Source organism: Ascaphus truei, chromosome 6 (genome assembly GCF_040206685.1).
Source record: "Ascaphus truei isolate aAscTru1 chromosome 6, aAscTru1.hap1, whole genome shotgun sequence".
NCBI classification, from domain to species: domain Eukaryota; kingdom Metazoa; phylum Chordata; class Amphibia; order Anura; family Ascaphidae; genus Ascaphus; species Ascaphus truei.
The window spans coordinates 134,364,220-134,378,688 of NC_134488.1; the positions used below are offsets into that span (position 1 = coordinate 134,364,220).

A 14,469-nucleotide genomic window follows, 5' to 3' on the forward strand; every position below is an offset into this window, starting at 1 on the left:
GCTGGAAGGGCCCGTAATGAGTATTGTTACTACAGAGGCAGAGATCACCTTCCATGTGACACATTGTAAAGTGGTCTCCTCTATCAAGGACCTATTTATACAAGTTTTTAAAGAACCAAAAGACATTTATACCAGTTTTTTTATGGTTGAAGAATCAAAAGAATAAGGACTTTAAATCTTCATATATTTATTATAGCTGAATTATTGTATACTAACGTTATATTTTTTATGTTTTATATTTTAGATACTAACAAATAGTTTAGGATTCTGACTGTAAACTACCAAAAAGAACAGTGAATCCTGGTTGGGTTATTAATAGGGGTTATTTGTATTATTATTATTTTTTATCTGGTAACTAAATGTAAGAGGTACAAAGATGAAAGGGTTTTATATTCTATTATATCTATGTGTGTTAGGATATTGGAAGATAGCAGAGGAGGGAAATGTGTTATTAGATTTAGCATATAGGATGGCCCTTAGTATTAATATTATATTTAGTTATATATATATATATATATATATATATATATATATATATATAACAAAGAAAAATCTGCGCCTCTAAGGAACATATACAATAGATATATATATATGCTATGACAATATGATGTAAATATTGATAAATTCCTCAATTATATAAGCAATATAAATATATATACATATAATTATGTGGACCTATAATAATATCAGGCCCACAAAAACATGAACAATAATATGTAAAAAATGCAAAAAAGCATAAACCAGTCCTCCAATAGTCCAATGAATGGTATAGGTGCTGGTATGCAGGGTCTCCGGCAGCTCTCAATATGGACCAACCACGTCCACAAGATATCTAAAAAGGAAAAAAAAGGAGAGAGCGCACGCCCATAGCGTATAAAAGTTTTAATGAGGGGGAAGGGGGAGAGAGGGGGGGGATAAAAAACGCACTTACAAAAATGCAATAAAATCAAGCATATGTGATATATATAATCACCACCATCCGGTTTAACTGTAGACTCTTGGGGCAGTCCCAGGCTCCGTTGGTAAAGGAGCAACGTCACAGCAGATTCCCAGGGCTGGAAACACCATCCGGTCAAGCTGCAGACTCTTGGGGCCGTCCCAGGCTCCGTTGGCAAAGGAGCACCGTCCCAGCAGATTCACAAGGCAGGTGTGCTATAGAATAGTCCAAGAAAGAGGTCCCGTAATGATGGTGCCTGTAGCACTCGCGTCTGGATCAATACGCTCCAGCGCTTAGTGTAGACTCCAATGTCTGACGTCACGACGCTCCCTGACGCGTTTCGTCAGTCACGGCTAACTTTCTCAAAGGTGCTCCTTTGCCAAGCAGTTTGTGAATTTATCACCACCACCAATTTATCACCACCATCCGGTTCTGGATACTGGAACACGTCTCCGTGGACTCCTTCAGGACTGCCAGACACGATCACCAGGAACCAGGTGTACAGGGCTCCCTTCGCTATCTGTATATTGTCCAGATTCCAGCTCTCGCTTCCAATGGCCGCCAATGGTATTCCCGCGCTTGGTATGGGCTCCTGCGCGTGCGCGGCGTCGTCGTGACGTATTCGCGCTATCAGTTCCCTGACGCGTTTTGTCACCTGACGGGCGACTTTTTCAACCTGGCCCGGTGTGGAGTCCACGCGACTCACTGAAATCACCGCTCCGCTTCTCTCCCGGTCTGGCTCCAGTCTTGACGCTGAACAGTTGAGAGCGTCTCCCTCTGTGAGAACTGCAGCTGCTTCCGCATCCGGTGGTGGACACTGATCCTCACACGAAACGATACACAGAAAAAGGATCCGGGGCCCATCTACTCCAAAAAATGTAAGTACTCACCAGCAGAGAAGTTAAAAATGTTATGCTTTATTAAACTACATAAAATCAAAAAACGAACAGCACAAACACTCTCCCACGCGTTTCACGCCCACTATGGCGCTTTTTCAAAAGCTTTGAAAAAGCACCATAGTGGGCGTGAAACGCGTGGGAGAGTGTTTGTGCTGTTCGTTTTTTGATTTTATGTAGTTTAATAAAGCATAACATTTTTAACTTCTCTGCTGGTGAGTACTTACATTTTTTGGAGTAGATGGGCCCCGGATCCTTTTTTCTGTGTATCTCAATCTGATGATACCTATTTTTCATCATCTCCAAAAGATCAATGACCCTGATATTGTAGAAGACCTATAAAATCGAGCATTGGATCTTTGGGAGATGATCGCCCTTATTTTCTTTTAACTGATTTATAGACGATCTAAAACTTATTTTGAATGGGGATATGGATACACTGTTGTCTTTTTTTGGATATTTAAATACCAACACTTTTAATTTATCCTTCTATCACAATTTTAATTATCATAACATTCACAATCTTGATTTTGTGCTGTATGTAGATCTTGATAATAATATTCAAACAGATATTTTTTGCAAAAGCGATTCTCGGAATACTTTTCTGTGGGTAAACAGTGTGGCGATAGACGGGTGAATCAGGCCATTAATAAAGGCATTATACCCGGCTGATTAACCCTAAATCACATTGGGACTGAAGGGGTTAACTGTATGTGCACCACACTGATATGTTTGCCCCACAAGGTTAATTGAGTAAGTGGTTTGCGGTCTAACTGAAGTGGTTCCTGTCAAAATGTATCCGCTGCCTTGTTAGCTTCATAACTTGAAAGACGGAAAGTCAATTGACATGGGAACAGGGTTAAAACCGCAAACCACATCATAAATCGTTCAATTAAATAAGCTAACTCGAGAACAGACTAAGCTAGCACTCTAATTTTTGGAGTGCAGTAAGGAATAACGAAACCATACACACACATATAAAATGTATAGTAGTGGCACAAGCAGAACATATTGTTTAATAAACTGTGTTATACTTTTAGTTTTAAATGTGCAGGCAGGAAAATGATTTTCTGTAAGCCCGGGAAAAATCCTTTAGCATGCAAATATGCTAAGGATGAATGAACTGAGTGTTTTTTCAATTCCGTTCTTCAAAGGGCCCCTTCAAAGAAGGCGCCTCAAAGTCTATGAGAAGTCCAGAGTTGAAAAGCCTCAGCAATCCTAGGTGTTAGGATGGCGAGGATATTGTGAGTGCCAGATACCGGTGTAATGTACACTACCGACACACTTTATTAAAGTGTGGCCGGTACCGCAAGCCGGGAGATTTCCCGGCTTGCTAGTGGCCGCCCCTCGGCGTGCCGCGCGTCATAGACGCGCGGTCACGCGTCTTCGGGAGCCTGCGCCCCCTGCACGCGCGTCCAGGGCTCCCCGAGTGAGCCCTGGTGTCCCGCGATCGCGGGACGGCGGCAGGGGGTTCCGGGGGACCCGGCGGACCCGGCAGCGGTAGGGAGAGCGCCCCGATCGGAGGGCGCTCTTCCGCTGTTTCGGCGCGTGCCCGTCACCCTCGGGCGCGCGCCAGGCTACTGCTGCGGCCAAGAACGGGCAAATGCTCGAATAAACTTGGCCGCAGCAGTATGTGTACTTAACACTTGGTGGTCAAACCCCAGACTCAGTGTCACCAGGTAAGGGGCTGAACCTGGTATGCTAAGGAGCTCAGGTGTGAAGTTGACACATGCTCCATGCAAACCGGGAGGCAGCTCCTGCCCTTTCTGCGAAGTAATGGCAAGTCAGGGATCGGTGAGGAAAATATTCCCACGGTCGGGATTGGGTGCATATGTTAAGTATAGGTTCCTGAACCCTATAAAAATGCCTGCAGCCCAGTCCCAATCAGATTCACCTGATTTTAACAACGATTTGATCAAGATCCAGCATCAGCGGTCCCCGTAGTGTGAGGGGTTATTAATATCGTAACCAAGGATCATTCCCTTCTTGTGGAATTCATTTGAGTTAAGGGTTACCGAATGAACCCTGTAAGGACTGAACAAACGTTTTCCTTTTGGCAAAGATATAAGGCTGGGAAGTTGCGCCTAAGCCAGGAACTGCTACACGGATCCTTTTGCGCACCCACTTGCATGTGTGCAGGGTTGCCCAGAGACTTTGTTTAATTCCAAGGACATTTGTTTTCGTTCCCCATCCCAGTAAATGCTTTATTGAGTGTATATTGTGAAGATTTGTGTGTTTGTCTGAAAATAAATAAATTACAATTTATTTTACTCATCTTGTGTGCTCAGTCCAGAATAACGATATTAATGTGTAGATAAGACCTGGTCTACCGTGACAGACAGCTGTCGCCCCCAAGTGTTTATTCGAGGAACACCAAATGATCAATTCTTACCACTGAGATAAATTGTTCTACTTTTTCTGACTTTATTAATCAATCACAGGATCTACTGTATTTAAAAGGTTTTCAGAGAGAGCATATAATAGCTCAGAATTACAATGAGAATTTCAAAATGTTCTCTCTATTGATAGATCTTTATTACTCCAATGCAATTTAAACAATGATTGTACTAGAAATAGAAGAAAAAAAAGAAGGGGAATATGAAGTTAAATTGAGATGTTATTAGAATGTTTAAGCACCAAATAAGGGTCCTGAAGTCCCTCTGTTTGTTATTCAATTAGTAGATATAGTAATCAAATTAAATCCATTACTTAAAAAAAGGGAACATTTTGTCCTTAGAGCCAAGCATATGAAAGTACTGTATGTTCAATCTGGTCATAAATTGTTTTTCAGGCAGGCTAAACAACTGCCAATTATTTTTCTCCAGGTTATTTATTCTCTCCTCAACTTAAACATTCAACCTTCACAACTGAGGGTTCTTACACTGTACCAGTTGACGTTGTACAATTTGTTTTTTTATTACATCATCCACTTGTTTTTTTTACAGAATCTAATGAGAAATGCTCTAAATTAATTATTTCATAAATTGTAATACAGAATATGCGACATATTTGCTTTCTTGTGGATGTCTATGCGTTATGTAGTAAAAACTACTAGGTCTCTCAAAATACATATTATGGAGCACTTACAATTGATTAAAAATGGTGATACTCAGGACCCTGTGTCTTTACATTTGTTAAAGTATACAGTAGCAATGGTAAAATTAAAACTTTATCCTTTTTCGGCATTGAACATATTAGAAATAGAAAGGGAGGTTGTGATAGAATTATTCAACTACTGTCGTGGCCCCTTTTAATCTCCAACATCCCTGAAAAAATTTGGGGATGTTTTCCGACTCTCACGGACCTTCTCCGCGTGGCCGAAAATCAGCTGATAGCGCTAATAGCGCTAGGCAATGAAAGCGCTTAGCGCTAAACAATAGAAATGCCCGCAGGAGCCCAAAATGGCAGAAAACGGCCCACATCAGCCTGCATTAGACCGCGATTTTAAAAATCGCGGGGAAAAGGCCGCAGGAGGTTAAAGGTGGCCGGCACTGTAGATCGTTATGAAGCTTATTGGATTTTTGTTTTAAAAACACATTCACCATCTGGCCTGAAAATTGAATGAAATCTTAGTCATTTTTTGTAAATTATTTGATTTTGCATAGAAATTATTACATTTACAAACAGAATATATTTTTTAGTTGTTATTACATTTAGAGATACCTTGATAAAATATGTGTGTTTTTTTACTTTTTGTAAAGTTATGGATTACTTATTAGTAACATTTATCAATTGATATATATCAATTGATTTACTTATTTAGGACTTTTCTTAGTAAATGTTTTATTGAGACTTTATAGGTCTTGTTGTCTTTAATTATTTTTTTTGTTTGTTTTTAAATTGTATAGCTAGTTTTCTTTAATTGACCTGTATTTCTATCCTTTCTATCATTTGATTATTAAATGAAGGTTTATTTCTTTGGTGGATCATTGTCCCTATGGTCACCACACACATAGGGCCTCATGCACTAAACGTTCATTAAAAAAAACATTTAAATCACCGTTTTTTGAGTGTTGTTATCACGGTATTCAGAAAGCCTTGATTACCTGTCTTAGCAAAATTCACAAAATTGGCGATTAGCCGGTGATCTGATGAATGACCCTCTGAAAAGGCCTTACCCGGCGAGTTGTATCTGCTGCAGAGAGAGCTGCTTTGAGAGAGCCGTCTCTCCCTGTGCAAATATCGCCCGAAATGTATGTGTATATATTTTAATTTTGATAATACTGTAGTGTAAATTAGCAGGGGGTCTCCTGAGCTGAACCACATTGGTTTCAGCCTCAGGGAACCCCTACTTCCTGAGATACAGGTCCCGTTATGGGGTGCCGGTATCTCCTATGCATTTTATTCCCACGGTTTCGTCAGAGGAACATTTAAATGCATTGGAGATACCGGCACCCCATAACGGGGCCTATATCTCGGGAAGTAGGGGGTCTGTAGACGGACGTTCACAGAGGTACACAATTAGGAGGCTTTATAATGTGAAATTATAATAGGCTTTATTGTGCCTGTTCCTTTTCATCAGGAAATTATCCAAACACAGGGGGGAGAACAAAGCTTCCATTCACTTGGGAGTATTTCTAGTGAAATCCTATGCAATTAGTTCACATCTTCATTAGTTAAGCATGTTTCGCAGCCCCAAAACATATAGCATGAAAATAAGCAGATATAAGCAGTCTCTTAAGAATAAAAGTCTTATCTGTTTCTTGGAGGGAAAATCTTCTCACTTCCTGGTTCAGCTTCAGGTGTAGTAGTTTTCCCTGTGTCTTGAATTCAGCTCTGCTGTGCAGAGTTCAAGACCGGTCAGCTCCAGAGATCTGGGTTTCCTTTGGTCAGTCTCTCCTGGGACTCAAGAACCGCTGCTCTGTCTCTCCAAAGGTCAGCTCTCAGTCAGAGCTAAGGAGTGTCACTTCCTGTCTGAACAGACAGGTTTTTGTAAACAATCTAAAAAGGCAGGTGGTGTTTAGTAATTAATTACCACACTGCTAGATTAAAGGCACATTACTGAACAGGGATAAGTCCCCTGTTACAGGGTCCTTGAGGCTATCCGCTATGGTAATTAAATTTATTTATAAAATATTTTACCAGGAAGTAATACATTGAGAGTTACCTCTCGTTTTCAAGTATGTCCTGGGCACAGAGTTAAGACAAATAATACATGTTTACAAATACAGTTACATAATGAGCATGGTCTACATTATATACAAGACATTGCATGCACAGTTAAAGATAATTTGTATTATGGGCGTCTGAAACAGTTACAGACCACATTAAAATGTGTGACAGCCTTAGATTTGAAAGAACTTAGACTGGTGGTGGATGTAAGAGTCTCTGGTAGGTTGTTCCAGTTTTGGGGTGCACGGTAAGAGAAGGAGGAGCTGCCGAATACTTTGTTGAGCCTTGGGACCATGAACAGTCTTTTGGAGTCTGATCTCAGGTGATATGTGCTGCATGTGGTAGGGGTGAGGAGCTTGTTCAGGTAGCTGGGTAGCTTGCCCATAAAGAATTTGAAGGCAAGACAGGAAAGGTGAACTTTGCGCCTAGACTCGAGTGATGACCAATCTAGTTCTTTGAGCATTTCGCAGTGATGTGTGTTATAGTTGCATTGGATGACAAATTGAATTGCAGAGGGTGTTAAGTTTGCTAAGGTGGGTTTGAGGTGCCGAGCCATATACTATGTCTCCATAGTCAATAATTGGCATTAGCATCTGCTGTGCAATATGTTTTCTGACCAGGAGACTTAGGGAGGATTTGTTCCTGTAAAGTACCCCTAGTTTGGCATAGGTCTTGGTTGTCAGGGTATTAATGTGCATCCCGAATATTAAGTGGGAGTCAAACCATATGCCCAGGTATTTAAAACTAGTAACAGGAGTTAGGGTGGTGTTAGTGTTGGTTGTAATCTGGAGATCAGTCGCTGGAAGCTTTAATAATTTAGTCTTGGTCCCAAACACCATTGTTACAGTCTTGTCAGTGTTTAAAAACAGTTTGTTTTGGGAAATCCAGTTTTCGATTTTGAAAATGTCAGACTGAAGTATGTGTTGAAGATCAGAGAGGCTATGGCTGTGTGCATTGTGTCATCTGCATACATGTGTATTGAGGCTCACTGAAAAGCTGTGGGAAGATCATTGATGAACACTGAGAAGAGTAGGGCCCCCAGAAGAGAGCCTTGTGGGACGCCACAGGTGATAGCCAGGGGGTTAGAGTTAGAGCCAGAGATGGACACATGTTGGGATCTACCTGATAGGTAGGACTGAATCCAGTTTAAAGCATGCTTCCCTATTCCAGAGCTCTGGAGTTTGTTGAGCAGGATAGCATTATCAACAGTATCAAAAGCCTTTGCAAAATCTAGGAATTCTGCACCAGTGAGTTGACCCCGTTCCATTCCACACTGGATTTCATTGCAAACTTTTAGCAAGTTTACTGTAAATGCATTTTTATTACATAGGAATCATGCCTGGGATCTCCGGTGCTGATATTAATGGATATCAGCTCTAGAGATTCCCGGCATCAATCCTATGCAGGAAAAATGCATTTTTTTTCTAAGTCCCATCTCGCCGCTTCTCTGCAGGTTTTCAACAACTTTACGCCAACTTTTTCTGGCGTGAGGATTTTGTGATAAAATCACCATTCTAGAGCGGCAACAGGCGTTCATAGCCTTATGACTGCTACTAGAATTGCGAGAGTTTATGAACATGCCGAAAAGCGGTGATATGTGGCTTATCACCGTTGTCTCAGCGATTTTTTTTATGAGCAATTCTTTTTGAGCGATCCAGTCTTTTATCAACCACTTATCACCGCTTAATGAATAGCGGTAGGAATTTTGGGTGATAAGTGCTTGATAAGTGGCTTATGAACGCTTACTGCATAGGCCCCATAATATTCTTTTTATTAATTTTGTAGTCTGCATCACACCAACATTGTTGACACTATGCTGTTGTTGTTTGGTCACAATGGTAATGTTATTGATCCCCTGATATGTTTCTTGCATTGTGATGCATGACGCATTGCGCTCAGATGTATGACAAACTGTATAATGCTTTTCGGGTGACGTTGGATGGCATTGACAATGAAGGGGTGTAAGGTTTAAGCTTTTGCTGATGTTTGTTACTCCTTGATAAAGCACCAATAGGCTCAAAACGCGTTGGAGGATGTTTGCCTCCATATTATATGGCTCAAGTAATTTCTAAATTAGGCGAATTAAATTATTTTTGCTCAATTAGCAACTATTAAATAAATGCATATTTGTGTAAAATTTTAATGTTGGTGAATAATTTGCTCATCTCCATAGATTACTTGATAATATATATTTCAAGTGAAGCACTTTATTTAAAATGATGATTACCATGGGTTAATAATATTGGCATAATGAGAAAATGAGATTTACAGTAGTTATCTGTAGTCCCTACCAGTGTGCCAGGTGTCTTGTCCAATTTCTTTGTTGATTTTATCAATCCTTGTATCACTGCCACGTCCACTAACTTTGTTCCAAATGTCCTGTGTTATCCTCTGTAACATGAGTATAAATATCAGGACCGGAGCTTGTGTTGCACCAACCAAAGGAAGAAGACACTAGAATACAAAGAACTTCTTCTATCAAAATGACGTCTTTCATGTGCACTCTCTCAATCTTCTTGGCTCTAATGAGCACAGGTGAGTTGATTTATTCAGTTTCTCAATTTCCATGTACCAAAATGTTTACAATTTTGCCAAATCAAGGTTTTGTTGTTGGTTTGTGCATTAAATATACTGTAATTGCATTTGCTGAGTAGTGATATTTCTTCTTGCTCTAGCATACACAATTGGGGACTCAGGGTGTTATGCAGCAAGTCATACAGTAACATAGTTAAATACATAGTTACATAGTAGATGAGGTTGAAAAAAGACGTACTGTACGTCCATCAAGTTCAACCTATGCTAAATTTAGACAACAGATACTTTATCCTATATCTATACTTAGTTATTGATCCAGAGGAAGGCAAACAAAAAACCCCATTAAGGGGAAAAATTAATTCCTTCCTGACTCCAAGAATTGGCAATCGGATAAATCCCTGGATCAACATCCTTCCCATGTATACTTATTAGGTATATCCCTGTATACCTCTCCATTCTAAAAAGATGTCCAACCTTTTATAGAACAAATCTATTGTATCTGCCATCACAGTCTCCATGGGTAATGAATTCCACATTTTACTTTCCCTTACTGTAAAGAACCCTTTCCTTTGTTGCTGGTGAAATCTCCTTTCCCCCAACCTTAAGGGATGGCACCGAGTCCTTTGTACTGCCCGTGGGATGAATAGTTCTTTTGAAAGCTCCTTGTATTGTCCCCAAATATATTTGTATATGGTTATCATATCCCCTCTTAGATGCCTCTTTTCTAAGGTAAATAAATCTAATTTAGCTAGTCTCTCCTCATAATTAATTAATGATTGTCCATCCCCTTTATTAATTTGGGGTCTCTTCTCTGCACCCTCTCTAGTTCCATAATGTCTTGTCTTAGGATTGGTGCCCAAAATTGTACTCCATATTCAAGGTGTGGCTTTAATAATGCTTTGTAAAGGGGCATAATTATGTTTACTTCCCTTTCATCCATTGCCCGTTTGATGCAAGATAAGGTCTTGTTTGCCTTTGCAGCTACTGTATGACTTTGGGCACTATTGCTAAGCCTGCTGTCTACAAGCACTCATAAATCCTTCTCCATCAAGGATTCCCCCAATTTATCCCCATTTAATTTGTAAGTTGCCTGTTTATTCTTGCATCCCAAATGCATAACCTTACATTTATCTGTATTAAACCTTATCTGCTATTTACCTGCCCATGTTTCCAGTCTCTCCAAGTCCTTCTGAAGAGAAATTACATCCTGCTCTGATTCTACTACCTTACACAATATAGTATCATCAGCAAAGATGGAGACTTTGCTCTCGATCCCAACCTCAAGGTCATTAATAAACAAGTTAAAAAGCAGGGGTCCCAGTACCGATCCCTCAGTTACTCCACTCACGACTTAAGCCCAACCTGAAAAAGTTCCATTTATGACAACCCTCTGTTGTCTGTCGTTTAACCAGTTTTCAATCCAGGTGCATATATTATTACTGAGTCCAATTTTCTTTATTTTGTACACTAACCTCTTGTGTGAATCTGTATCAAAAGCTTTTGCAAACTCTAAATAGACCACATCAACTGCATTACCCTGGTCTAAATTCCTACTTACCTCCTCAAAGAAACAAAAAAGTTTAGTTTGGCATGATCTATCTGTAAATGTGCATATAAGGGGGGACTCCATTTTGATTGCTGGATAACCATTTTTCTATAACTATTCTGTACTAACGTTTAAGTCTCAGGAACTAATCACATGCCATATGCCATACGTAATTGTGCTGTGCAGGCAGGTCTGAGAATGTGACTTGACCTGTCACCTACTTATCGCTAGCTGAACCGTATTTGTTCAGACTTATTTTGCCCTGTAGAAAACAGGAACTTGTCTTCAGCCATATTGGGCATAAGTTACACAACAATGCATTTCACAACATACTGCCATTTCCTTAACGGCCTCCTAACTCGGTATTGAGCCCCTTTCCCAGACCATAAACTGTCTAACTGTCATTTTGCTGAGATAGACAGACTGTGAAGTAAAAGGGGAAGTATGTTCTCATATGTTCTCATATCTGTGTTTTTTCTATGCTCAAGTTTGCTATATAAACTGGCTGTATACCCTTCAATAAATGAGAGAACAGTTTTGACAAAGCTTCAATGGTTGTCTGACTCAATTACTGTCTTCTCCCGAGCTCGTCCGCCATTTTGTTTTCCCAGATCATCAGCGCTATAAGAGTGGGTTAAATCCTCCGGAGGTTTGAAGTCATCTCGAGTCGGGCAGACGGTGTATTTTCACGCTAAGACGTTGGAGAATACAAGGGCACATTTTCACTATCCTTCATACATCCATGCTGACTATTACTAATAATTTTGTTTTCCATTAGGTATTCCTGAATATTATCCCATATTAAACCTTCAAGTAGTTTCCCCACTATTGAAGTCAGGCTTACAGGTCTGTAATTCCCCGGTGGTGATCTAGCTCCCTTTTTAAATATAGGCACCACATCTGCTTTACGCCAATCTTGTGGTACTGAGCCTGTGGAAATGGAGTCCTTCAATATTAAATATAATGGTTTGGCTATTACTGAGCTTAACTCCATAAGAACTCTTGGATGTATGCCATTGGGACCAGCTGCCTTATTTACTTTCATTTTTTCAAGTCGCTTATGAATTTCTTCCTCAGTTAACCAATTGTTCATTATTATGTAGGTTGTGGCTTCCTCCTGTGGCACTACTATTGAACTTGATTCTTCTCTGGTAAACACAGAGGCAAATAATTTGTTTAATACCTCTGCTTTTTCCTTTCTCCAATAATCTGCCTACCCATCTCACGCTGAAAGGGTCCTATATTTTATTTTCTCAATTTTTTTTGTTATTAAGGTACTTAAAGAACATTTTAGGGTTGACCTTACTTTCTATTGCAATCCTTTTTTCATTATCCATTTTTGCTAATTTGATTGCCCTTTTGCAATTTTTGTTACATTCCTTATAATTCTGATATGATGTCTCCGTCCCTTCTGACTTAAAAAGAATCTTAACGCCTTCCTCTTCTTTTCCATTTCCTCCCTTACCTGTTTATTTAGCCACATTGGTTTTGACTTATTTCTTTTATACTTATTACTCAAGGGTATACACTGATAAGTGTGCTTTTCTAATAATGTTTTAAAGACTGCCCATTTATCTTCTACATTTTTCCCTGCAAAAACATCATCTCAGTGTAGATTCAACCTCAGTTTATTCAAATCTGCCTTTCTAAAGTTTAAGGTCTCTGTTGAACACAAGTAATCTGTTTTTTGATAATTTATTTCAAATGAGACCATGTTATGATCACTGTTACCCAAATGTTCCAGGACTTGAATATTTTTTATTACTTCTACATTGTTTGATATGACCAAATCCAGTACTGCACCTCTCCTGGTTGGTTCCTCAATAATTTGGGTCATATAATTGTCTTTAAGCACCCCCAAAAAACTGTTTCCTTTTGTTGTAATGCTAATCTCATTGCCCCAGTCTATGATTGGATAATTAAAATCCCCCATTATGCAAACATGACCCAGTTTTGATGCCTTCTCCATTTGTAAAAGTATTTTAGCTTCCTCAATCTCACAGATATTTGGTGGTTTATAGCATATTCCCACAAACATTTTCTTTATACTTTTACCTCCACTGCTAATTTCTATCCACAATGTCTCTACATTTTCATCATTCCCTTCATAAACATCATCCTTTATAATAGTTTTTATATCTGGTTTAACATATAAACATACTCCATCTCCCCTTCTACACTACCGACACACTTTATTGAAGTGTGGTCGGTACCGCAAGCCGGGAAATCTCCCGGCTTGCTAGTTGCCGCCCCTCGGCGTGCCGCGCGTCATAGACGCGCGGTCACGCGTCATCGGGAGCGTGCGCCCCCTGCACGCGTGTCCAGGGGCTCCCCGAGGGAGCCCTGGTGTCCCGCGATCGCGGGACAGCGGCAGGGGGTTCCGGGGGACCCGGCGGACCCGGCAGCGGTAGGGAGAGCGCCCCGATCGGAGGGCGCTCTTCCGCTGCTTCGGCGCGCGCCCGTCACACTCGGGCGCGCGCCAGGCTACTGCTGCGGCACAGAACGGGCAAATGCTCGAATAAACTGTGCCGCAGCAGTATTTGTTCGATCCTTCAGAAAAAGGGAATGACCCTCTAAATTAACTGTCCAGTCTTGAGTTTCATCCCACCATTTTTCAGTATTGCCTATGATATCATACTGCTCCCTTCCAGCTATTAATTCAAGCTCCCCCATTTTATCTGTCAGGCTTCTTGCATTAGCAAGCATGCATTTAAGTTTTTTTTCAGCCTGTACTATTATCTTATCTGCTCCTTCCTTTCTACGCCCACTTGGTTTAGTCTTTAGAAGTTTTCTAGTAATATCTGTATTTACTATGGGTGTCTCACTGCTTGTCAAACTCGCACGCCCCCATTCTACCCCATACCACCTTGTATCCTCATCTATTCCATTTAGTTAATTATCTGCTTCATCCCCCCCCAATCCATCCTACTTTAAAATCTCCTCCAACCTTTTTAGCATTCTCCCCCCTAGCACAGAAGATCCCTCTTCATTGAGGTGCAATCCGTCCCTAGAATATAGATGGCAGCTCTCAGAAAAGGAGTCCCAGTGCTCTAAAAATCCAAACCCTTCCTTCCTGCACCACTTTCTTAGCCATGCATTTACCTCCCTGATCTCTGACTGTCTCCCTACGGTAGCGCATGGCACTGGTAGTATTTCAGAAAATACTACCCTGGAGGTCCTTGCTTAAGCTTTTGGCCTAGATCTCTGTAATCATTTTTTAGGACCCTCCATCTTTCTCTAACTTTGTCATTGGTGCCAACATGTACCAAGACCGCCAGGTCAATCCCAGCCCCCCCCCCAACAATCTGTCTACCCGATCCATTCATTTTTCAATTATATAAACGCACATTTGTAACATTATTTATTATATCTGTGTCAAAATTATTTCTAATTACATGGAGAGAGGGTGGCATGAAACCCACAAGTCTGTCTAATCAAGATCA

At 40.4% G+C, this 14,469-nt stretch overlaps 2 protein-coding genes across 3 annotated transcripts in view; both read left to right on the forward strand.

Annotated features, from left to right (window-relative positions):
- The window catches only part of LOC142497941 (ly6/PLAUR domain-containing protein 8-like), a 414,350-nt gene that overhangs the window by 238,015 nt on the left and 161,866 nt on the right, over positions 1 to 14,469 (forward strand). The window lies entirely within an intron of this gene.
- The window catches only part of LOC142497942 (uncharacterized), a 29,740-nt gene continuing 24,598 nt past the window's right edge, over positions 9,328 to 14,469 (forward strand). Inside the window, exon 1 of the mRNA XM_075606414.1 lies at positions 9,328 to 9,480. Within this exon, the coding sequence (XP_075462529.1) occupies positions 9,429 to 9,480 (52 nt within the window). The 5' untranslated portion in view covers positions 9,328 to 9,428. The remainder of the gene's footprint in view (positions 9,481 to 14,469) is intronic.